The following is a 22,649-nucleotide window of genomic DNA, read 5'->3' as shown; positions in this document are numbered from 1 at the left end:
TGTCTGTTACCCTCAGGAGGCTTTAGCACTGTCAGGAATCCATTATGGCGCCCTCCTAGGGGCAGCTGCACCCTTAAAAAATAAGATTTACCTATTTTTATTGGGAAAGTCAGATACATAGAGAGGAGGAGAGACAGAGAGGAAGATCCTCCTTCTGATGATTCACTCCCCAAGTGACCCCAACGGCTGGAGCTGAGCCGATCTGAAATCAGGAGCCAGGAGCTCTTCCAGGTATCCCACAAGGGTGCAGAATCCCAAGTATTCGACTGCTTTCCAAGGCCACAAGCAGGGAGCTGGATGGGAAGTGGACCACCGGGAATAGAACCGGTGCCTGTATGAGATTCCGGCGTGTTCAAGGCGAGAGGACTTTAGTCCCTAGGCCTCTGTGCTGGACCCCCATACCTGTATTTTACATGCAGAGTAACCTTGGCCCAGGGGAGGGATTAGCTTGAGGTCATAGGAAGAAATTGTCAGGAATCCAGGTCTGATTCCCCTTCACTCCCATGACAGAATGACTTGAATGGATTGTGGGACTGTGTGGACAGCTGAGGCAGCCATGATAGAAACAGTGATGGGTTTACATACCACCTGCTAACTACTGTGTTAAATCAGTTTGCTCATGTTATTGAGTTCAACCCTTAATCAAATCAGGTACTCTGCCATCATTTGACAGGAAAATAAGCTGCATCAGAATGAGATCAGAAACTTGTTCAAAGACACACAGCCACTAAGTAAATGTGGAGATAGGATTCAATTTGACTATCCCCATGAATCGTAGCAATATGCTGGTCCTGAGAAAAATCAGAACTTTAATCATTACCCTGACATGTACCCTGGTGATGATAGAGAAATTGTGGGACTCTTAGCCCATACTTGGTGTTAGCATTCTTGACTCAATTATTCATAGTTTAGATAACGATGAGTTGATGTCTTGGGGTGGGAAGTGAGGACCCCTGAGCCCCAGAAAACAGAAGATTCTCTAGGATGAGGGTGGTTAGGCTTAAATGTTAAGCTAAAGAATTTGGACTTCATCGCTGCCTACAAACCTGAGAGGGCCTCCCAAAGAGGCCGATGAACTTGAACTGGACAAGTGGGATGCTGGACTCTGTATGGTGTAAACCTTTAATTAGGGAATCTCAACGGAACTTGAGCTGTGGTTATGCATCAAGGTGAAGGAATTTATGATGGGGGAAGGGTTTGGGGTGAAGGGGGGGGGGGAAATCCCAGTACCTATGAATTTGTGTCATATAATACAATGTAATTAATGAATAAATGAATATTAAAGAAAAAAATAAAAAAAAAAAAAAAGAATTTGGACTTCATGTGCAAGGCATTGCATTGTGGAACCAGTAGGGAAGGGCCTGAACAAAATAAATCGTGGGGCATAGCTACCATTTACAACTTCCAGACTTTGGGTATTGTAGGGAAGAATAAGGGCAAGCTCTGCATTTAAAGATAAAAGAGGGGCTGACACCACTGTGACACCAGCGTTCCATGTGGGCACGGGTTTGAATCCTGGCTGCTCCACTTCATATCCAGACCCCTGTTTATGGCTTGGGAAAGTAGCAGAGGATGGCCCATCAAAGACTCAGGTCTCTGCCCCAGGTAGCAGACCCAGAAGAAGCTGCTGGCTTTGGACTAGCTCAGCTCCAGCCACAACAATTGTTTGGGGCGGGAGGGGGGGAGGTGGAACCATCAGAGGGATCCCAGTACATGCAAGGCGAGGACTTTATTCACTAGGCTACTGTGCTGGACACTCAAATAAATTTTCTTTTTTGGGCCCGGCGGCATGGCCTAGCAGCTAAAGTCCTCGCCTTGAACGCGCCGGGATCCCATATGGGCGCCGGTTCTAATCCCGGCGGCTCCACTTCCCATCCAGCTCCCTGCTTGTGGCCTGGGAAAGCAGTCGAGGACGGCCCAATGCTTTGGGACCCTGCACCCGTGTGGGAGACCCGGAAGAGGTTCCTGGTTCCTGGCTTCGGATCGGCACAGCACCGGCCTTTGTGGCTCATTTGGGGAGTGAATCATCGGACGGAAGATCTTCCTCTCTGTCTCTCCTCCTCTCTGTATATCTGACTTTGTAATAAAATAAATACATCTTTAAAAAATTTTTTTCTTTTTCTTTTGTTTTAGATTTATTTTACTGTATATCTGACTTTGTAATAAAATAAATACATCTTTAAAAAATTTTTTTCTTTTTCTTTTGTTTTAGATTTATTTTATTTTTATTGGAAAGATACACAGAGAGGAGGAGAGACAGAGAGGAAAGATCTCCCTAAGTGCCTGCAATGGCTGGAGTTGAGCCAATAGGAGCCAAGAGCTTTTTCTGGATCTCCCACGTGGGTGCAGAGTCCCAAGTCTTTGGGCCGTCCTCGACTGCTTTCCCAGGCCACAAACAGGGAGCTGGATGGGAAGTGGGGCTGCTGGGATTAGAACAGGTGTCCATATGGGATCCAGGCGTATGCAAGGTGAGGACCTTAACGGGTAGGCTACTGCGCCGGGTCCTCAAATAACTTTTCTTTTAAAAACTGTTTTTCAAAGAATGAAGGCAGTCCATAGTGAAGACATGAACATGAATTGTGAAGTGGGAGGAACTCTACATCGTAGAAAGTGGTTAAGATGAGAACAGAAAGATTAGATTTTACTGTTGAAAAACAAATCATAGGTGACTCTGGAGGAAGCAAAATCAGGAAAGGGGTGTGAGATCTATTTGGAGGGACAGGGGGAGTGTCGCGGCTAGCTGAGCCGGCACAGTAGGCACGGCGAATGTCCGAGCGAAAATCACCGACACACGGAGACCGTGATGGTGTTAGAAGTGCTGGGAGCCGTCTCCCCTAAACCTCTTTATTACCATATTATATCCTCTTCCCCCCAAGCCCATTAACAGGACAATAGGACGCCAATGAGTCTGCAAAGGCCAGATGCTACTACCGTAGGCCCGATTCCTGAATGCTCAGCTAAAGGAATGTAAATCAGCTCCTCAGCCCGCAATAGGAGAGTGTGCAGCCCCAAGAGCACAGCCCTCACATAGCCCAGCCTTTGGCCTCTGTCTTATCTCGCTAGGGCTGCTAGAATTAAGCACCATCAATTGGATGGCTTAAATGACAAAGTGTGTTGTCTCACAGTTCTGGGGTCTAGAAATGTCAGATGGAAGTGTCAGCAGGGTTGGCTTCTTCTGAGGACTGTGAGAAGAATGTATTCCATACTACTTCTAATTTCTAGTGGCTTCTTGGTAATCTTTGGCATTCCAGGCTTTTAGAAATATTATAGTGTCCACCTCAGCTATATGTTTGCAGCGAAAAACTGGACAAGGGGAAACTCTAAGATGGACTATGTCAATCAGTGGACTCTGCACCAGCCTCATCGTACCTGGATTGTTGCTGATGACATGTTGGAGCTTCTGATTGATCGAGATGATGCTCTGCTGGCTCTGCCCTCAAACCTGAGAGGGCCTCCCTAAGAGGCCGTTGAACTTGACTGGACAAGTGGGATGCTGGACTCTGTATGGTGTGAGCTTTTAATTAGGGAATCTCAACGGAACTTGAGCTGTGGTTATGCATCAAGGTGAAGGAACTCACCATGGGGGAGGGTTTGGGGTGAAAGGGGGAGAATCCCAGTACCTATGAAATTGTGTCATGTAATGCAATGTAATTAATGAATAAATGAATAGAAAAAAAAAAAGAAATATTATAGTGTCTGCCTTCATCTTCACTTGGCTCCCTGTGTTTATCTGTATACAAATCTCCCTTTTAATTAATTAGTTAATTTTAAAGAATTGTTTAGTTTAGGCCCTGGCATGGTAGCCCACAGGCTAATGCCCTCGCCTTGCATGTGCTGCGATCCCATATGGGAGCCGGTTTGTGTTCCGGCTGCTTCATTACCCATCCAGCTCCCTGTTTGTGGCCTGGGAAAGCAGTGGAGGATGGCCCAAAGCCTTGGGAAGCTGCACTTGCATGGGAGACCTGGAAGAAGCTCCTGGCTCCTAGTATCAGACTGTAGTGAGGTAGGCAGTTCAGGTTTAGGCAGTGGTTCAGGTTTAGGAGCTTGGAAACCACTCTCCTACCACCACCTAAGTGTTCCCTCCTGCCTGCCTGTGATGGTCACCTATCCTCACCTGGAACCTCAGAGGGGGCGGGATTGCCCCTCACAATCCCTACCCCCTATAAAGGCCCATGATCCGGAATGGCTCTCTCTATTGATCCTGTGCCTCCATGGTTCAGGCGCTCTCGACTCTTGACCTCCCCAGTACCTGCTTGCTCTCCGGCTTCCCAAGGACAGGCTGAGGACAGGTATCCCCTGAGCATGGCCCTGTATTCTGTATTCCTCACCCTCTGCTCACTGCTTAGGCGGGACAATGAAGACAGCATTACTAAGATGCTTTGTATTTCTAATGTGTGTACTTTCGAGAGTTTCAGGAGAGGTGAAGCCTATCAGTGATGGAATGTGGGCAGAGAAGCCAGGGAAAGGTGAATATCTGCACCTTTGTAAGTGTGCCCAGGTTATTCGTTGCGTGTCTCTTAGGATAACTTATGTTGTTGGGGAAGCTGGGACATAGGTCTTCAGTTTAACGGATGAACTTCAGGGTAATGACCATTTGTTCCTCTTTGGGTTTCGATTGACTGGATTGCTGTTTGCAATCTCCCTTTTTGTAAGAATCCCAGTCATATTGGATTAGGGTCCATGACTTTATGTTAAATTGTACCTACAATGAGTGAGCTATTTTCAAATAAAGTCACATTTAAGTTGTTAAGATGTCAGCTTATGAATTTGCTGGGGTTGGGGGAGATTAAACTCAACATATAATATCCTGTTGGTGGAATCCAAAATAAAACCAGATCCTGGGGAATGCATTAATAAAGATCACGCAAATCAGTCTTGCAGAGCCCTGGGCAAGGTGAAGGTCTGGATGGGCAAATGGGTAACTTTGAGTATTCTTGCTTTCCATAAGTCCTCATAAGTCCTTCTTCAGGCCATGTTAGAGTCTAATTCTGCTCCTGGGGACTCAAGACCAGAGTGAAAGGAAAAGAAACTTGAGCTCCGTATTTTCCTGGCTCCCTCCCCATCCCCCCAGGTTGGGTGTATCCCTTAGCAATGGCCACAGCTCCTGCAAAGAACCTTCTTTTATAGCCATTTTCTTCAGCTCTGGTTACTGCTTCATTCCCCCATCCCCTGACTTCTAGGAGTACTGCCCGATTCCTATGGTTAGTTACCAGAAAGGGCACTGCTGTGTTCCTGGGTAATTTTGCTTTATCTTGCCCTCCTCTTTGTAAATATGGCCCTCCTAAATAAGTGTTCATTCCATTACACAGTACCACGTACTTTTGCCAGGACCGTGACTGATACGGTGGGTATGTTTGGAGCCAGAAAAAAAAAAAAAAATCACTCTACCTGTTTCAGAATTTGAATGGAATCTATAACTAGGATGGTCTAAGAATGTTTACTGCTATCTATGTGTGGCTTAGAGGGGAAGAGAAATTAGCATGGGTTGGGCCTGGTGCGATAGCGTACTGGTTAAGGTCCTCGCCTTGAACGATCTGGAATCCCATATAGGTGCCAGTTCTAATCCCAGCAGCTCCACTTCCCACCCAGCTCCCTGCTTGTGGCCTGGGAAAGCAGTTGAGGACGGCCCAAAGCCTTGGGACCCTGCACCACGTGGGAGACCCAGAAGAGCTCTTGGCTCCTGGCTTCAGATTGGCGCAGCACCGGCCATTGCGCTCACTTGGGGAGTGAATCATCGGACAGAAGATCTTCCTCTATGTCTCTCCTCTCCTCTCTGTATATCTAACTTTCCAATAAAATAAATAAATCTCTAAAAAAAATAAAAATAAAAAAAAGAAGCAACAGCAGCAAAAGGATCCTCAAAGTGTAAAATATTAAAAAAGAAAGAAAAAAAGAAAGAAATTGGCATGGATTAAAATAACATAGCCCGGAAAGATTTCATTTATTTAGAAAACATTTATTGAGGATCAACTGTCATGTAGCAAACACTACTCTAGGTCCTGGGGGAAAAGGACAAGTAAATCATGACCCTGGCCTCAAGGAGTTCACGATCTAGTAGTGGGAGACAAATGTGTTAACAAGTTACTCGTATGACACATCACAGGACCAAAGCAGAAAGCTTAGGCCAGAGGTAAGGACTTCAGAATGGTTAGCATTTAGTAAGGACAATGAATAGATAGGATTAGAGCCTGGGTGAAGAATGGAATTGCAAAGGGCTGTAATAATTAAGGGATGACAGAATAAGAAAGTAGGAAAGCACAACAACAATAGTTTAAGTATTAAACTAAGTATAAACTAAGTATTAAACTAAGTATACACTTTACTATGTCCCAGGCACTGTGCCTTCCTCAGATGACCTCAATCCTTCTCACAGTTCAGTGGGTACTGTTATCATCCATGCTATATGTAAGGAGTTATTCCAACATCCTTCCCTGGACCCGGCGCCATTCCTTCTTCCTCACAGCTCACGAAGTTCGCGCCGGTCCAGCCGTCCGCCAATCAGATGTAACCTGGCATTCCACCTGAGAATCCCACCCCAATCTTCCAGCCCCCTCCCCAACTCCGCCCACTCGCCAATCATCCCTAGGCATTCACCTGCAGGCACCAATCCCCTGGGGGCCTGGCCTCAATCCCTTCCAATCCTTACCCCCTACACCTGGAAGACAAAAAGGCCTCCCTACCCCAGGTGCGGCTCGCTCTCTTATCCCTCCTTCTCTGGTCTCTGTCTCTCTGCTCTCTCTCTCTCTCTCTGGTCTCTCCCCTCTTTTTCTCTTATCTCCTCTTTCTCTCCCCCTCTCTGTCCTCTCTCTCTTCTCTCCCCTTTTTCCTCCTGATTTTCACCACCTCTACCCTGTTCCTGCCCCGTTGGAATAAACCTCCTAAGATACCTCGTTGCGTCTGGCGTGTTTCAGCTCACGGTAAAGAACCAGGTTGTGGGAATTAGCTGCGCGTAATAATATTGTAATATCGTAATATCCTATGAACTAGAACTCTCCCAAACTTTTTAAATAACTAACACTATATGGATGAGGAAACCAAGGCACAAAGACATTATTTGCTCAAATTTGCACAGCTGGCAAAGTGAAAAACAGGAATTGAACCTAGTTCTGACTCCAGAGTTTATTTTCCTAACTACTGTTGTAGTCAGAGAGGCAGGAATGGAGCCAGGAGAGATTTTCTGGTTATGGAAGCCAAAATGGGAGAGAACCTAAAGGAGAAATGAGTAGTCAGCCATATCAAAGGGCAGAGAGAGAAAGGGAGGTGGGGTGTGGTGGGGGGAAATTGATGATTAACAGGATTCTATTAGATTTGCAATTAGACGCTTTAAGGTGAACTTTGCCTGGGCAATTTTGTGAGCAAAAGAGCAGCAGGAGAACTCATTGACTTAATCTGAAGAGTTTGTAAACGGGAAGTGGGGAAACGAAGACTTATTATGTTCAAGGAGTTTGACATTAAAAGGGAGAAAGAAGGTACACCTTAGAGGAACTTAGGGAAAAGAGCCCAAGTGTTGGATTGCCTGTGGGGAAAAGGTCCTGTCAGCAGCAGTATGGGCAGCGCAGTGCCAGGAAGGCCCGCAGAGGGCACGGAGGGGATGCCCAGGGTGTCTATGGGGGGGGAAGTGTGGTATTTTGGAGGAGGTTCACAGATAGGTCTAGAGGGCTGGGATCTGTCCAGGGTACTGGGAGTAAGTGTCCTGCCTTCAGGGCTGCTGCCAGCAGCTTAGTGGCAGGTAGGAGTGGTTGGCAATGTGGGTAGTACAGCAGGTCCCCGGGGGCTCAGGCATTGGTGGGCACACAGACAGGGTCGGGCTTCCTAAACAGGAGGGCTGCAGTCCTCGGTAATCCAGCTGGACCTGGGAGGAGCACAGGGGTAAGGGGGTCTGCTCGGAGGACTTTGGGAGGATTTCGAGGAGGCTGGGTTCCACTTCTTCGTAGCCCTCTGAGACTGTGGCCTTCGGCTGGGAGAGATGGGAGACGAGCTGTATTGTAGCAGACACTGTGGCAGGAGGCACTGGGTGTGGAGGAAGGGCATTTGGGCTGCGGGGTGGGGGCGGTGCCTGTGCATGGTACACTGGTAGCTATCGGTCTTCAATGAGTTGCGTGGTAGGGGCAGGCGGGAGGGCACTCACCGGACTCAGAGCTGCAGTGTCTCTAAGGTACTGGCCTAGGACCCGGTGCAGGTCTGGAAGTGAGGGCCACAGGGCATGCCTCAGTCTCCTGGGGGAGAAGGGAGGGGAGGAGACTGAGGCATGGGAGAGAGGTGGCGCATCATGGGAGAGTGTAGCAAGGAGGCCAGCTTCCTAGAGGAATCTAGTGAAGGCAATGAAGTAAGGCAGAGGGGTGTAGCTGACAATCTCAGGTGGGATGGGGAAGTCAGCTAAGGATAGGACAGAGTTCCTTCAACCATTCCTACCACAGGGCCTTTGCACTGTCTGCTCTCTGCGCTTGGAGCACTCCACTTATTCCTTCACATCATTTAGGTTTCTGCTCCAATGCCATTCTGACCACCTTGCCTGAAGTAGCACTGCCTCGTTTTCTCATCACGCCTGTCTCCTACTTGTACTTCTGTTAATGAGAGGTAACTTCCTGCACATTTGCTATACTGTTACATGTTTTTTGTGTTCCCACTAAAGAATAAGCCCCGTGAGAGTAGAAAACATGTCCATTGGTTCATTCATGTGTCTCCAGTGTCTGGCCTGGTAGTGATCCAGAACCTAGCTGAATGAAAGAGTGAATAAATGAATGAAGCCGGTGGAGGTTATTACTCAGTTACTCAGGAGGCGGTCCCTCTGGGAGGAGCATGGGGTTCAAGGTTGCGGGGGCGACCTGCAATTCTCCAGCTGCAGATTTCAGGCCTCGCCCCCGACCTCACTATCCTGGAGAAGGGAGAGCGATTTCTTTGGTAAGATGGGGAGAAGCAGCCAGCATGCTTGGTTCAGTAGCACCAACTCCCTCCTCCTCCTCCTCCAGCCCTTTGTAGGATCTGCTGCCTGCTTACAGGCCGCAATGCAGTGTGCTTCTACTCAAGGGCCAAGGGAGCTGGGAGGCCACCTAGGCCCTGAGCCAGCCTAGGATCCTCCTGAGACACTGCCCGGGCAGGGAAGCGCTGCAGGACTTGTTGGGGAATCTGCCTGAGGGTGGGGGTGGGGACAGATGTCACCCGGCCCAGGAGTGACCTCCCACAACATTTCCCCTCTGCCTCAGTCCCTCACACAAGTGACTCATTCATTAATAACATTTATTTTGGGGCCTGTTATTTGGCAGGCCCCGTGCTAAGGATTTAAAGGTGACCAAATAAGGAGCAATAGCCTGGAGGAGCCTCCCGCCAGAGGGGGCTTCAGGGCAGAGCCACTGGGAGGAATGCTGCCTGACCCGCGGACGCGGACGGAGTTAGGGGTTGGCACTCAACGCAGGAGGGGCTGGACGGCGGGCAGAGGCCAGACTTTAAAGCCACGCTTGTCATTCTACGGAGTCTGGCCCCCATCCTGGGACGCCGTGAAAGGAACTTAAGGAGGGGAATGTTAGGTGCCCGCGTGCACCTCAGAAGGAATATTCTGGTGGATGTGTGAGGCCAGGCTTCATGAAGAGCAGACCCTGTTTCAGTGAGTCGGGTAGCGTCTGTCTGCAGGACTACAGAAAGGGGGCCATTGTTTGAGCTGGATTTGGAAGGCAGAATGACCAGATCTGGTGACCGACTGGGCGGGGTGGGGCTGGAGGTGGGGTTGGCAGACAGGCGTCGGAGTGTCCTGGCTACGGGGCAAGAGCGGACCACAGTCTCCTGCCTGGGACGTTGCAGCCAGGAGGTGGGGCGGTTTGGGGTGTCCCCTCTACCGGCACGTTCAAGAGAACTGTGTGGCTGAGACCACAGGGGTGCAGGCTCGGGAGGTCGGGGAGGGCGGCGGCGAGTGAGTGTCCATGCATGACAATACATGGTGTGATCCTAGGATGCTTGCTTTAGAGGCTTCCAGCCTCGCCCGACCCACGGCCCCGTCACCCGTGTAACGCGGGCGGTACCTGTAGTGCGCAGGAAACTGCCACCTCAGCAGCAGCAGGCCCAGAAGGGCGCTAAGGCCCAGCACCAAGAGCAGAGCGGTCACCATGGAGATCCAGGCTGGGGGTGGGGGTGGGACGGAGAGGACAGGAAAGGTAGTAGCTCCGCCCACCTAACCGGAGCCCCGCCCACAGCCCGCCAGGCCCCGCCCCGACTCCGCCCCTCACCTGGCAGGGCACGCGAGAGCGCAGCCGCAGCCCGGTGCGCCCAGAGCCCCGCCCCTCGCGCAGGCGCAGATTGGGCGCTCACCGGTCTCCGAGGCTGTTTCCACGCGGGCTGGCTCGGACCAGGAGCTCCAAGGGCCCTGGTAGGTGGGCCCGTTGAGCCTGGCGCGCAGCTGTAAGCGGTAGCGAGAGCGCGGGCGCAGCTCCAGGGTCCCTCGCCGGGCCCCGAGAGGCGTCTCCAGCACCTACGTAGAGGGAGGGGAATCCTGGGGTGGGCTGGCCTGGGGGGCGGTCTCTGGCTCTCGACGTCTGTTTAAGCTCCCGCCGGCCTGGGTTCCCTGCCAAGAGCCTTGCTGGCGACAGGCACGCCCTGACCGAGAGCATCTCAGTCTCTTCCCTGTCTGCACCACAGCCTGGCCACACAGACTCCACTTCGCACACACATCCCACATGCCCCATCCACCACTCCAGATGGGCCTTGGAGACCCAGACACGCGCACTCAAACCCGCACAGGCTGAGCTCCAGGAACACGCAAGCTGCCGGGGATGACTAACAGGTGCCAGGTGCTGGGAGTAGGAGTCCCGTGTGTGCACACAGCGATTTATTGGCTTAATCACTTAGCGAGCATTTATGAACTGCTCGTAATATGCCAAACATTAGCAAGCCGCTGGGGGAAAGAAAGAGACATAAAACATGGTCTCTCACGTGTCTAACAAGGGAGACATCCAAAAAGTAAACAGTCACAACAATTAATTAGTGCAAGTCACCGCGGGAGCACACAAAACATTGCTGCCTCAGCTGCTTGGCTGGGCGTTACAGCAGCTACAAGCACGGAAAAGCACGGAGGGCAAGGCTGAGGCTATGATCAGAGAATTGAACACTGAGTACATGATCCTACCCACATGTTGATAAACAGAGGGCAGGGGAAAGGGGAAAGTAAGAAATATCGGGGTGACTCCACGCTTGGGTAAGTGGTGGAGACAGAGAACAACTGAAGAGCTACTTGACGGTTCCAGTTTATGAATGGGGTGTCAGGATAATGGGGGCAGGAGGGTGACTTGAGTGGTGTAAGGAGCTTCTGGGGTGTGTTTTAACCTTGGCAATGGTTATGTGGCTGTGCATACAGGTGCAATTTGGAGAGGAAGGTTAGGATCAGCTTTGGATGCTTTAAATCTGAACTTTCTGAAGAGTACAGGTAAGAAATGCCAAATCCATATGCTGCATGAAAGTGACAATATGGGCCTGCAGGATGACTCCATGGCTAAATTTTCACCTTGCAGGTTCTGGAATCCCATGTGGGTTCTGGTTCGTGTCCCGGCCGCTCCACTTCCCTTCTAGCTGCCTGGGAAAGCAGTGGAGGATGACCAAAAGCCTTGAGACCCTCCACCTGTCCTGGAAACCCAGAAGCAGCTCCTGGCTTCAGGCCCTGTATTGACTCAGCTCCGGCCATTGTGGCCGCATATCTCTCCTTCTCTCTGTAAATCTGATCTGGCTTTCCAGTAAAAATAAATAGATCTTTAAAAGTAAATAAATTTCTGTTCATCCTGAGCTTATTTTCTTCTTCAAAGCAGATTTATTTGAAAGAGTAAAAGAGAGAGAGAAATCTTCCATCCACTGGTTTATTTTCCAGATAGCTGCAATGACAGAACTTGGCCAGGCTGAAGCTAGGAGCCAGAAGCTTCTTTTGGGTCTCCCATGTGCGTGGCAGGGACCCACACATTTGGGCCTTGTTTTGCTTTTCTGAAGCCATTAGCAGGAGCTGGATTGGAAGTAGAGCAGCTGCAATGTGAACCAGCACTCAGGTAGGATGCTAGTGTCGAAGGCAGTGGCTCCACCTGCATGTCCCAACTCCGGCCCCAACTTTAAAAGTTTAGATAATTTGCTTGTGACTCACAATTTCATTTCCATGTAGGAGTTGGAATGGTATAATTGGAGTTGTTAATGTGTAGTCATTAAAAGTGTGGAGTTGGGTCCAGCCTCGTGGCACAACAGGTTACTCTGCTGCCTGCAATGCTGCCATCTTTCTCATATGAGTACCAGGTGGGTTTCCAGTTGTTCCATTTTGGATCCATGTCTGGGAAGGCAGTAGAAGATGATCCAAGTGCTTGAGCCCCTGAACTTTCTGTCAAAACCTGGATGGAGTTCCAGGCTCCTGAGTTAGGCCTGAGTCAACACTAGCCCTTAGGCCCAAGTGGGGAGTGAACCAGAAGGAGAGCTTACTTACCCTCTCGATCTCTCTTCTGCCTTTCAGATAAAATAAATCTTAAATAAGTGTAGAATTGAAGCACTTACCCAAAGAGGGCACATTTATGTGTGTGCGTGTTTCTAAAGAAAACAACCTCCCACTCCAGGAACCACAATGGGTTTTGGAAGTGTGAACAAGGATGAACCAGGAAAGGAGAAGATCAGGTTCAGAGAGGGAGGCAGAAAATCAGATGAGACTGAACTCCCAAGGCAAAGGGAAGAGAAGCTTTTGAGTGACAGTGGCCAACAGTGACAGATGCCCTGGGGTGATTAAGGTACTGGTTCAATCAGGTACACATAGACATGCAAGCGCAGACAGGGATGTATGGACAGTCATCCTTGATGACAGAATAGCTTGTGTGGTGACATCTGTGAGCGTTTGTCAGCTGACCATACCTTCCAGTCCCGAAGGCCTTCTGCTGTGTAACGGAGCTGATAGCAGGTCTCTTGGGCTGCCCAGGGTGATGCATGCTGCCACTCCAGCTCCAGGTGCCCACTGGAGACCTCCTTCCAGTGCAGGCTTGGTGTGGAGACGAGCACTACAGGGATTTCAGCAGGGACCAGCTTAACTCCTTCTGCGCATGAGGCACCATGCCACCAGGGCAGGGGCCAGACGTGTCGGGTTTGGGGATTCTGGGCCAAGATAGGGTCAGGCTTGGTGGGCATGACAACTGTGTGGGAAGAATGGGGAAGAATATTCTTACCAGCCTGGTGCATCCAGAAAGGGGAGCCCAGGTAGCTGTGAACAGCACCCTGGGCTGTTGTCACCTCCACACGGATGTGAATCACACTGTCATTTCGTGACCTGAAGTGGCAGCGAGAGAGCTGGGGGAGCTGTGGTCCTGGGGTTGTTGTCTCCTCCTCTTCACACTTCTCCCACCGTGGGTCCCTGAGAACCATCCACATAGAGGCATTGACTCAGGCCTATACGGGCTCTGTCAGTCCCATCTGACCTCTGCATGGGACCTGGGGCCTGCATGGATCATCATCTACCCTCTCTCTTGGACGGGCTCTAGGGCTTTCCATCCATCTTCATGCCACGAGGTATTGTTTCCGGGAGTCTACTTTGCTGTCTAGCTTGTTTCTGTTGAAAAGGCTGATATGATGTGTGAAAGCAGCATGGGCTTGGAGCCAGCATTGTGGATTAAGCATGTTGCAACACCAGCATTTTAGAGGGGCAATGGTTTGAGTCCCAGCTGCTCTACTTTCAGTACAGCTCTCTCTGATGATGTGCCTGGGAAGTGAGGAGAAGATGCTGCAGGTCCTTGGGTCCCTACACCCACAGGGGAGTCTGGGATGAATTTCCTGGCTCCTGCTCCAGCCTTGGCTGTTGTAGCCATTTGAGGAGTGATCCAGTAGATGGAAGAAAGATTCTCTGTTTCTCTCCCCTGTCTGCCTTTAAAATAAACAGATCCTTAAAAGATCTTAAAAACAACAGTTAACAGGGCCCGGTGCCATGGCCTAGTAGTAAAGTCCTCACCTTGCACGCACCGGGATCCCATAAGGACACCGATTCTAATCCTGGAGGCTCATTCCCATCCAGCTCCCTGCTTGTGGCCTGGGAAAGCAGTTGAGGATGGCCCAAAGCTTTGGGACCCTGCATCCGCATGGGAGACCTAGAAGCCGTAAGTAGAGAGCTATATGGGAAGTGGAGCAGCTGGGATATGAACTGGTGCCTGTATGGGATGCTGGTGCTTGGAGGTGGAGTATTAGCAAATTGAGCCTTGTGTCGACCCTCCATCTCCCCACTGCTAGATTCTTACAACAGCTTCCTTTAACTGGTTTGTTTTTCCTGTAATTTAACCACTGCCACCAGTTTGTTCCACACACAGGTGCCAGAATTTGCTTCTGAAAATATTACTTGTTTTGATCTTTACCACCACAAGAGATGGGCCTATCATTAGTTCTTGCTTCAATTAAGGAAACTTTCTAATTAGTGATCCTGCTTTTACTGTTATTTATGATTTCACAGAAAGAATTTGGATTTTAATATTTATTTGAAAAACAGAGCTAGAGAGCGAGAGTTCACCTGCTGGTTCACTCCCCAGGTGGTTTCCAGGGTCAAGCCAAGAGCAGGAGCTTTATCTAGGTCTGTGTGGCTTCAGGGACCCAAACACTTTGGGCTGCTCCCTGCTGCTTTCTCAGGCTATTAGTAGGGAGCTAAATCAGAAGTGAAGCAACCAGGCTTGAACCTATGGGCCTAAGGGATGCTGGCATCTGGGATGGCAGCTCAACCCTGTCTACCACAATGTTGGCCCCCATTTATTTGAAAAATGTAAATCATGTTACATCACTTTTAGGTTTAAAATTGTGCAGTGGTTCCTCATCTCACTTGGAATGAAATCCAAGCTGCCTAGGGGCCTGTAGAACTCTGGAGACGTGCTTCCTTGCCGTTCTCACCTCCTGGGATTCGCTAGGCAGGTTATCATGCCCTCATTGTCATGAGCCTTCTCTCTGTGCCGCAGTTGTACCAAATGCACTGCCAGCCTGATGGCTCTGTCTGTAGGTGTTCATGTGACTCAGTCCTGCCTGGCATTTAGACCTCAGCTCACCTGCCCCCTCCCTGCTGAGGCTTTTCCTGACCATGAACACCACCTCACGCTTTAGTCCTTGTCACCTAACCTGGTTACTTTATTCCTTCTTTGTCTCCTCCCTCTTCCTCATTACTATTGAAATACAATCCCTAAAAGGGCGTCACCTTTTAGGGTGTCATCCTCAACAGTTTATAGAGCAAATTATAATCCCTAGGGGGCTCATTGTCCCTAGACTTGCTTATCACTATGTGTGTATTTATGTTCATCTACTTACTCAACAAATGATTGACAGCACTTGTTGGGTGAGTCTGGACATGGAACATCTTCAAGGAGCTCTCATTTCAATGGGAACACATTTTTCTATGGCGTGCAAAGGGCTGACTTAGGAACATCAAACAAGTATCTAACCCAGGCTGGGAGGCTCAGGAATTGCTTCCTGGATAAGGCAATGTTTAAATGGAGTCTTGGGCTATAAATAGGGTAGGTAAAGGAGACGAACAGGCAAAGGAGATGAACAACCCAGATAGCAGAGTGCAGTGCTCGAGGGTGCTAAGGTTACACACCAGATCCTGGATGGCAGGTGATCTTTCCAACAAAATGTCATGATTAGCTTTGTACTTAGGCAAGCTCACTCTACCTGCGGTTTGTAGAAGGGATTTGCGTGGGGAGAGTAGAAGCTGGGAAATCTTTTTGAAGAACTGTTGTGCTGCTTCGTGTGCACAGGGCTGAGGGCAGAAGTAGAGAGGGCCGAAAGAGGTAACCAGAGACTGAGGAGTAGCAATGACCGACTGCTTCTACTTGGGGCTGGAAAGTGTATGGATGGGAGAGGTCCAGAGTGATTTCAGCGGGTCAAGCCTGGAAAAAATTCACTAATGGTAGGAAGGAGGACACTGAACGGAAGAGGGTGTTTTCAGTAGAGGAAATGATGATTAATCCATTCATGCACCTCTACACTACGGACATCTGTCAGTTATTAAAAGGAAGCAGTTTTTTTTTCTTTTTTGGTAATGATCTCTGAGACAAGTTTTTAAGTGAGAAGTAAAAAGCAAGAAACCATGTATGTGGTTTATATGTTAAATGTTTATTCATTTTTTTATTGGAAAGGCAGGTTTTACAAAGAGAGAAGGAGAAACACACAGAGAGGTCTTCCATTCTGCTGTTTCACTTCCCAAATGGCTGTAATGGCCAGAGCTGAGCTGATTCAGTAACTGGGAACCAGAAACTTTTTGCTGGTTTCCAACATGGGTACAGGGTCCCAAGGACTTGGGTCGTTCTCCTCCACTGCTTTCCCAGGCCATAAACAGCTGGATAGGTGGTGGAGCAGGTGGGACACAAACCAGATCCCATATGGGATGCTGGTGTTAGCAGGCAGAGGGTTATTTTGCTATGCCACCACACTGGCCTCAATCTAATTTATATTTTAAAATTAGATATTGTGGGCCCGGCAGCATGGCCTAGCAGCTAAAGTCCTCGCCTTGAACGTGCCGGGATCCCATATGAGCACCGGTTCTAATCCTGGCAGCTCTACTTCCCATCCAGCTCCCTGCTTGTGGCCTGGGAAAGCAGTTGAGGACGGCTCAAAGCTTTGGGCCCCTGTACCCGCGTGGGAGACCCGGAAGAGGTTCCTGGTTCCCGGCTTCGGATTGGTGCAGCACCGGCTGTTGCGCTCACTTGGGGAGTGAATCATCGGATGGAAGATCTTCCTCTCTGTCTCTCCTCCTCTCTGTATATCTGACTTTGCAATAAAAATAAATAAATCTTTAAAAAAAACAATAAAATTAGATATTGTTTGAGACATACAAGGGGTCTTCGAAACATTCATTTTAATTTACTTGAAATAGTTACGAAGAAAGGAATAGAGACACAGGGAGAGAGAAAAAGAGATGAGAGACTCTTCCATTTACTGAGTCTCTCCCCAGATGGCCGCAACAGCCAGGCCTGGGCCAGGCTGAAGCCAGGAGCCTAGAATTTCTTTCAGGTCTCCCATGTGGGTACATCCTCATCTGCTCTCCCAGATGCAGTAACAGGGAGCTGGATGGGAAGAGGAGCAGGCAGGATTAGAACTGGCATCCGTACAGGATGCCAGCATTGTAGGTAGAGGCTTAGGCTATTATGGCACATGTAAGCTCGCCCATGAACTTTGAAGAGTATCTTCATATGTAAATGTATAGAAAAAGCTAGAAAAATGCTTTAAAATAATAAATTTCTAAAATTAGGCATTCGACAGGTTTTTTTGTTTGTTTGTTTTTTACTGAGCATTACTATATTGGAGGCACTCTTGAGATGAGACTCTATTTGTGAATAAAAACACTTTGACTTTGCCCTCATGGGTCATACACTGTTATATTCAGGGACATCCTTCCTCCATTAGCATTCTGAGAGATAATTTTCTCAAAGATTTAGTTGAGAGACTTACAGAGAGAGGGAGGCAGCAAGCTCCCACTTGCTGGCTTATTTCCCCAAGGGCCCATGTTGGTTGGAGCTGAGTCAGGTCTAGGTCTGCCTTGGCAAGGACCCACAGCCACTGGAGCGATCACCTGTTGCCTCCCAAGAACAGCATTAGCATGAAATTGGAACTGAATGTGGATGTGCATCCAAGTCCCATCTTAACCAGCCCCTTAACAGCTAGGTCAAACACCTGCCCTGACAGACAATTATTTTCATCAACAAAATAATTACTTAAAGTATAAATGTGGAAATTGTAACCTTGCGGTTGGTATTGTGACATAGTGGGCTAAACAGCTACCTACAACACTTGCAATCCCATATGGGCACCTGTTTAGTCCAACCCAACTCCCTGCTAGTGCTCCTGGGAAAGCAGTGGAGGATGGCCCCTGTACCTATGTGGATGACTTGGAAGAAGTTCCTGGCTCCTAGCCTAGCCTTTGTGATTGCAGCCATTTGGGAAGTGAATCAGCAGAGAAATATTTCTCTCTCTACACCTTGTTATGTCTTGCTGTAACTCTGCCTTTCAAATAAATAAAACAAATATTTAAAAATAAAATAAAATGGTAATCACTGGGGGACTGGCATTGTGATGCAGCTGGTGAAGTTAGCGCCTGCTGTTGCTAGCATCCCAGATCGGTACCAGTTTATGCCTTGGCTGCTCTACTTCTAATGCAGCTTCCTGCTAATGGCCTGGGAAAAGCGGCAGAAGCTGGAAGAAGTGTCTGGGTTTCTGCCACCTGTGTGAGAGACCCAGATGAAGCTTTTGGCTTTGACCTGACCCAGCCCTATTGTGGCAATCTAGGGAGTGAACCAGTAGATGGAAGATCTCTCTTCCACTCTCTATATCCCTCTATCACTGTAACTCAAGTAAATAACCAAACCTTAAAAATTGTAATTATGCCAAGTACTTAGAAGCAGAGGTACATTGCATGACAGGAATGTGAAATGGTAGTGTTTCATCTGATGAGGCAGGTCAAGGGCGAGTTCTCTGCAGAAGTAACTGTGAGGAAATAGAAGTTTAGGTGGGAGAGGTAACTGGCCAGCACACGCAGAGATCCAGAGGCAGGAAGGAACATTGCAGAGATGAAGGGACTCAAGAAGCCAGTCCTGGAACATGAAGAGCAAAGGATGGCATAGAAGAAGATGCTGCTGGAGGCTAGTTTGTGGTGAAGCAGATAAAGCCACAGCCTGTGATGCTAGCATCTCTTACAGGTACCAGCTCGTGTCCTAGCTGTTTTACTTCCAGTCCAGCTCCCTGCTACTGGCCTGCCTGTGAAAGCAACAGAAGATGATCCAGTGCTTGGATCCCTGTCAGCCACATGAGACATTCAGAAATTCTTGGCTCCCAGCTCCTGACTTTGGCCTGGTCCAGCCGTGGCTGTTGCGGCCATTTGGGGAGCGAATCAGTGGATTAAAGATTTCTCCTTCCCCTACTCCTGGTCTTTCTCTCCTTCTTTTTGTAACTCTGCCTTTTAAATAATAAACAAACAAACAAACAAACAAATAAATAAATAAATAAATAAATAGATAAGTAAATAAATATTTTAAGAATGACACTGAGGAGGGAGGTGGGAGCTGAGTTCTAGAGCTTTATATGTCCACGATAGAGTCCTTTCCTTTATCCTAAGGTCAGTGGAAAGTTATTGAAGGTTTTGAAATGAGAATCTTTTGCACTTTTAAAACATCATCCCAGTTCCCATGTGGAGAATTATTTGGAGGATAGCTCAGCTGATTCTCAAGAGAGGATCACTTAATAGATCTTTTCAGTAGCCCAAGAGAGGGATGGTGAGGGTTTATATGCAAGTAATGACAGATTCTAGGGATATTTAATGGGTCAAAGTCAACCCAACTTGTTTATAGATTGTCTAGAGGGGTGAAGCATAGGTGGGGTGTTTGACAGAAGTCCTGGATGGCCAGGCTGGGCTGCTTATAGTCTGATAGATCATGGAAAATTATAAGACATATTTGATTAGGGAAAAAGCATGAAAAGTTAGAGTTTTGCAAAAAAAGATGCAAAAGGTTGAGCTTAACTAAGGTCCCCCTTAGGCAACATAGGATAGTAAATTGGAGGTGAGACTATAAGCATTTGCTGTCATCCAGATGTCACAATTAAGGCTGAACTAAAACTTGGGATATTCCTAGTGGAAATGGAAAGAGGTTGAGAGGATAAAAAGCCCACTGGAAGATGATGGAATAGTTTCTACAGTGGCCGGGGGTGGGGGCTGTTTGTTTTGGTAGAAGGTGGGAAGGTGAAGAGGACCAAGACTGGTCTTTCATTTCTGCAAGCTCGTGTCTGTCTCTCCCACGCCACCAAACTCCATCAGCAGTTTAACCCTCACCTGTTTCCGGGGCAGCACTGTGCCCGGCTGTGGTAGAAGAAGCCTTGGGAGCTAGAAAGGTCCTGTTGCTGCCACTGACAGGTAACATTCTTCAGGTCCAAGGTAAAGCACTGCAGTCCAATTTCCACTGGGGTCAAAGAAGTAAGTTCCATCAGGGCCATGTGCCCCTGTCCTGACAGTCTCTAGATCGCCACACACCTAAGAAAACTTCCTCTTGCTCACTCCTCCCTCGCTGCACACAGATCATGCTGTGCAGCAGCAAGGATGAGGGCATAGAAAAAAGGCTTCCCGGAGCCTGCCTTTCCAGCCCAAGCCTCCCTGGAGAGCTTTTCCACCTCTCCCACCTCCTGCCCATTTTCCCCAATTCCTTTGTTAACCCACCTGCATCCCCAGGCAGATCCACTGTCACCGGGAAGGACCAGGTTCCCCAGGAGCCATGAAGGGAGACCCCGTCAGGTTGGCTGCGCAGCTGGAGCCAATAGGACTTGCCAGGTTGGAGCCCCGAGATGAGACAGCTTCCACTTGTCACTGTCACAGATGGGGTCTTGGGAGGAAGGTGTCAGCATTGGCATCGAGGCCTGCCTCTAACTGAGATACCTTCTGTTGCTTATACAGAAGGCCTGCAGCCCCCCGGTGGAGTGGAACTCACTCAGCAACCTCTCGGCTAGAGAGGCACAGAGACAAGGGACCCAGGCCCGTGGGTTTTTAGGTGGTGTTCAGGTTTTTGTCTTGTTTTAAGGAAAATCTCCTTTGTTTGGAGGCCTGTAATGTTGTCAGTGTGAATGACCTGAAGTGGGGGACCCTCTAGAATAGACACTGCCACCAAGGGCTTGTCAGAGCCCGTGTGACTCCTGTGGGACTGGCTCACCGAGTGGCCTGCCTGTTCCCTGGGTGCAGGAGCTAGAAAGGCGGAGCGGAAGGAAGCCAGCATACCTGTCCACCTGTGGAGGCATGTGTTGGTCTGTCCTGTTGGGGCACTGTGTGAGGATCACACGGAGGCTGGTGCAGACCGGAGACTGGGTACTGCCTCTGCAGCATGGGGCAGCAGGTTTCTTTGGTAAGCAATTGCATGACTGTGGGACTGCTGGAGTTCCTGGGATCCATGGGGCCATAGCGGAGCTCGTGCCTCAGGAATTCGCGGATCGCTGGGGCTGCAGCCTCCCAGCTGATCTGCAGTTCCCCAGGCTGTCTCCCTCCCATGGCCAAGATGATGCTGGGGGGAGCTGGCAGGCCTGAGGAAGAGTGGGGCCTGTCAGACCCTCAGTCCACAGCTCAGTCCTGCTCTGTGGAGAGTGGGGCTGAGAGCTGAACCAGGGAAGGTTCTGGATCCTAAAGTTTGCAGACTAAGGATAAGGGAGGGAGGAGACCTCACTAGAGTCTAACAGTCCCCTGGTGCTCTGGAAGGTAGGGACCTCTTTATGCCTGCTAGTCTATGCCACATAGCACAATGCTTGGCACATAGTAGACATTCTGTAACTGTGATCTGGGTGAGTAGATGACCATGTAAATGATGGGAGTCCAGGGCATCCCTGGTGTGAATGATCTGTGGGCTGAGTCTAGCTCAGGATGCCAAGGCTGAAAGAAATGATGAGGGGTTCTCTGGGTGACTCTGGCAGTCTGACCCTTGGAGGGGGGAGCTTCCGGTGTGTCCTGAAAGAGCATGTACAAATCTGCTTGTGGGCACTGGCTTGTGAGTGCTGGAGGGCAGGGGGCAGAAGAAGCCCTTACCCACATGCTCCACAGACAGCACACGCTGGGTTACATTCTGGTTCAGGAACACGTTTTTAACCCAGAGGTGCAGTGGCATGAAGAGGCGAACTTCATCCTGGGCTGGAAACTGGCACACATATCGGATTCCAAAGGAGGTCACCGTCTGAGGACTCAGGGGACAGACACGGGGCTTCTCCCTGTTGACACAGGAGCACTCTTACCTACAGGGCCACAGTACTCACCCTGAGGATCCAGACCTGGACCCGCGCCATCAGCACCAGTCTGTTTCTTCTTTGCTTGAGACAGGTGGGAGTAGGGGTGGAGTAGAGGCTTGAGCCACATACATCCAAAGCACTTCTACTCACGAGGAAGCTACTTTGTGCAGCGGTTCTCCGATACAGCCAAAGACAGGGAAGCTCCCAGAGTGGGATGCTGCTAAGCTGTGTCCAGGGGCAGCTGTCTGGGAATGGGGCCCAGCCCAGCACCTACCCTCTGTAGGCGTACAGCAGCTGGTATGTTCCACTGGGTGCTGCCTGTTTCTCCTCCCAGAAGCAAGTCAGGTCCTCAAAGGTTCGGGAGAAGCAGTTGAGGGACTCAGAGTCCAAAGCCGGCGAGGAGACATCTGAGAAACAGCTGGTTAGTGGAGTCCTGTGTGTTCCATGCATGCGTTCTTGCAGGCACCAGTAGGGACCAGTGGAGTCTCCTGCCTTACCTCACCTCCCAGGGCCTTGCATCCCCTCCCAGGGCTCCCTCTCCCTGGGCACAGGTGATCTGTATACCCTCTGCACACCTCACCTTGGCTGGTAGCTTGTGCCAGGCTTTGGGGGGCCAGGAGGAGGCAGGAGGTGACCATGAAGAGGGCCCAAGAGGGCATCTTCTCCGGCACTGTGTGCCTGCCTCTGCCCATCCTCCCTTCAGGAAGCCGGGCCCCAATACCCTCCCGCGCCAGCCCCTTAGGTTCCTGTCAGATACAGCCCCACGTCCTGTCCCTGTCCCTGCCCCTCTGGGGCCCATCCAGACCACACTGGGGCCAGGGGCCAGGGAAGGGGGAGTGGGTAGGAGGAATTTAAAACGGAGGGTGTAAGCCTTCTGGGGAGGAAGATGAAGTTGGTGTGCACGCACGTGTGTGTGGATGTGTGTGTATGCATATATTTTGAGA

The 22,649-nt window shown here is 49.6% G+C and overlaps 1 protein-coding gene across 1 annotated transcript; it reads right to left on the bottom strand.

Moving 5' to 3' along the window:
* Window positions 1–7,035: 7,035 nt before the first annotated feature.
* Window positions 7,036–22,376, bottom strand: MPL (MPL proto-oncogene, thrombopoietin receptor). Its single transcript, XM_004591499.2, has 12 exons — window positions 22,286–22,376; window positions 21,980–22,112; window positions 21,509–21,687; window positions 20,714–21,012; window positions 20,162–20,324; window positions 19,781–19,907; window positions 13,164–13,348; window positions 12,856–12,998; window positions 10,300–10,459; window positions 10,014–10,110; window positions 8,129–8,216; window positions 7,036–7,957 (listed from the first exon to the last, which is right to left on the bottom strand). Exons 1-12 carry the CDS (start codon window positions 22,362–22,364, stop codon window positions 7,700–7,702), a joined length of 1,911 nt encoding a protein of 636 aa, XP_004591556.2. The 5' UTR covers window positions 22,365–22,376; the 3' UTR covers window positions 7,036–7,699.
* Window positions 22,377–22,649: the final 273 nt, after the last annotated feature.

The sequence above is a fragment of the Ochotona princeps genome, chromosome 2 (genome assembly GCF_030435755.1).
Source record: "Ochotona princeps isolate mOchPri1 chromosome 2, mOchPri1.hap1, whole genome shotgun sequence".
NCBI classification, from domain to species: Eukaryota; Metazoa; Chordata; class Mammalia; order Lagomorpha; family Ochotonidae; genus Ochotona; species Ochotona princeps.
The sequence above is the reverse complement of the archived record's forward strand: the minus strand, read 5'-3'. Positions and strand labels throughout refer to the sequence as shown.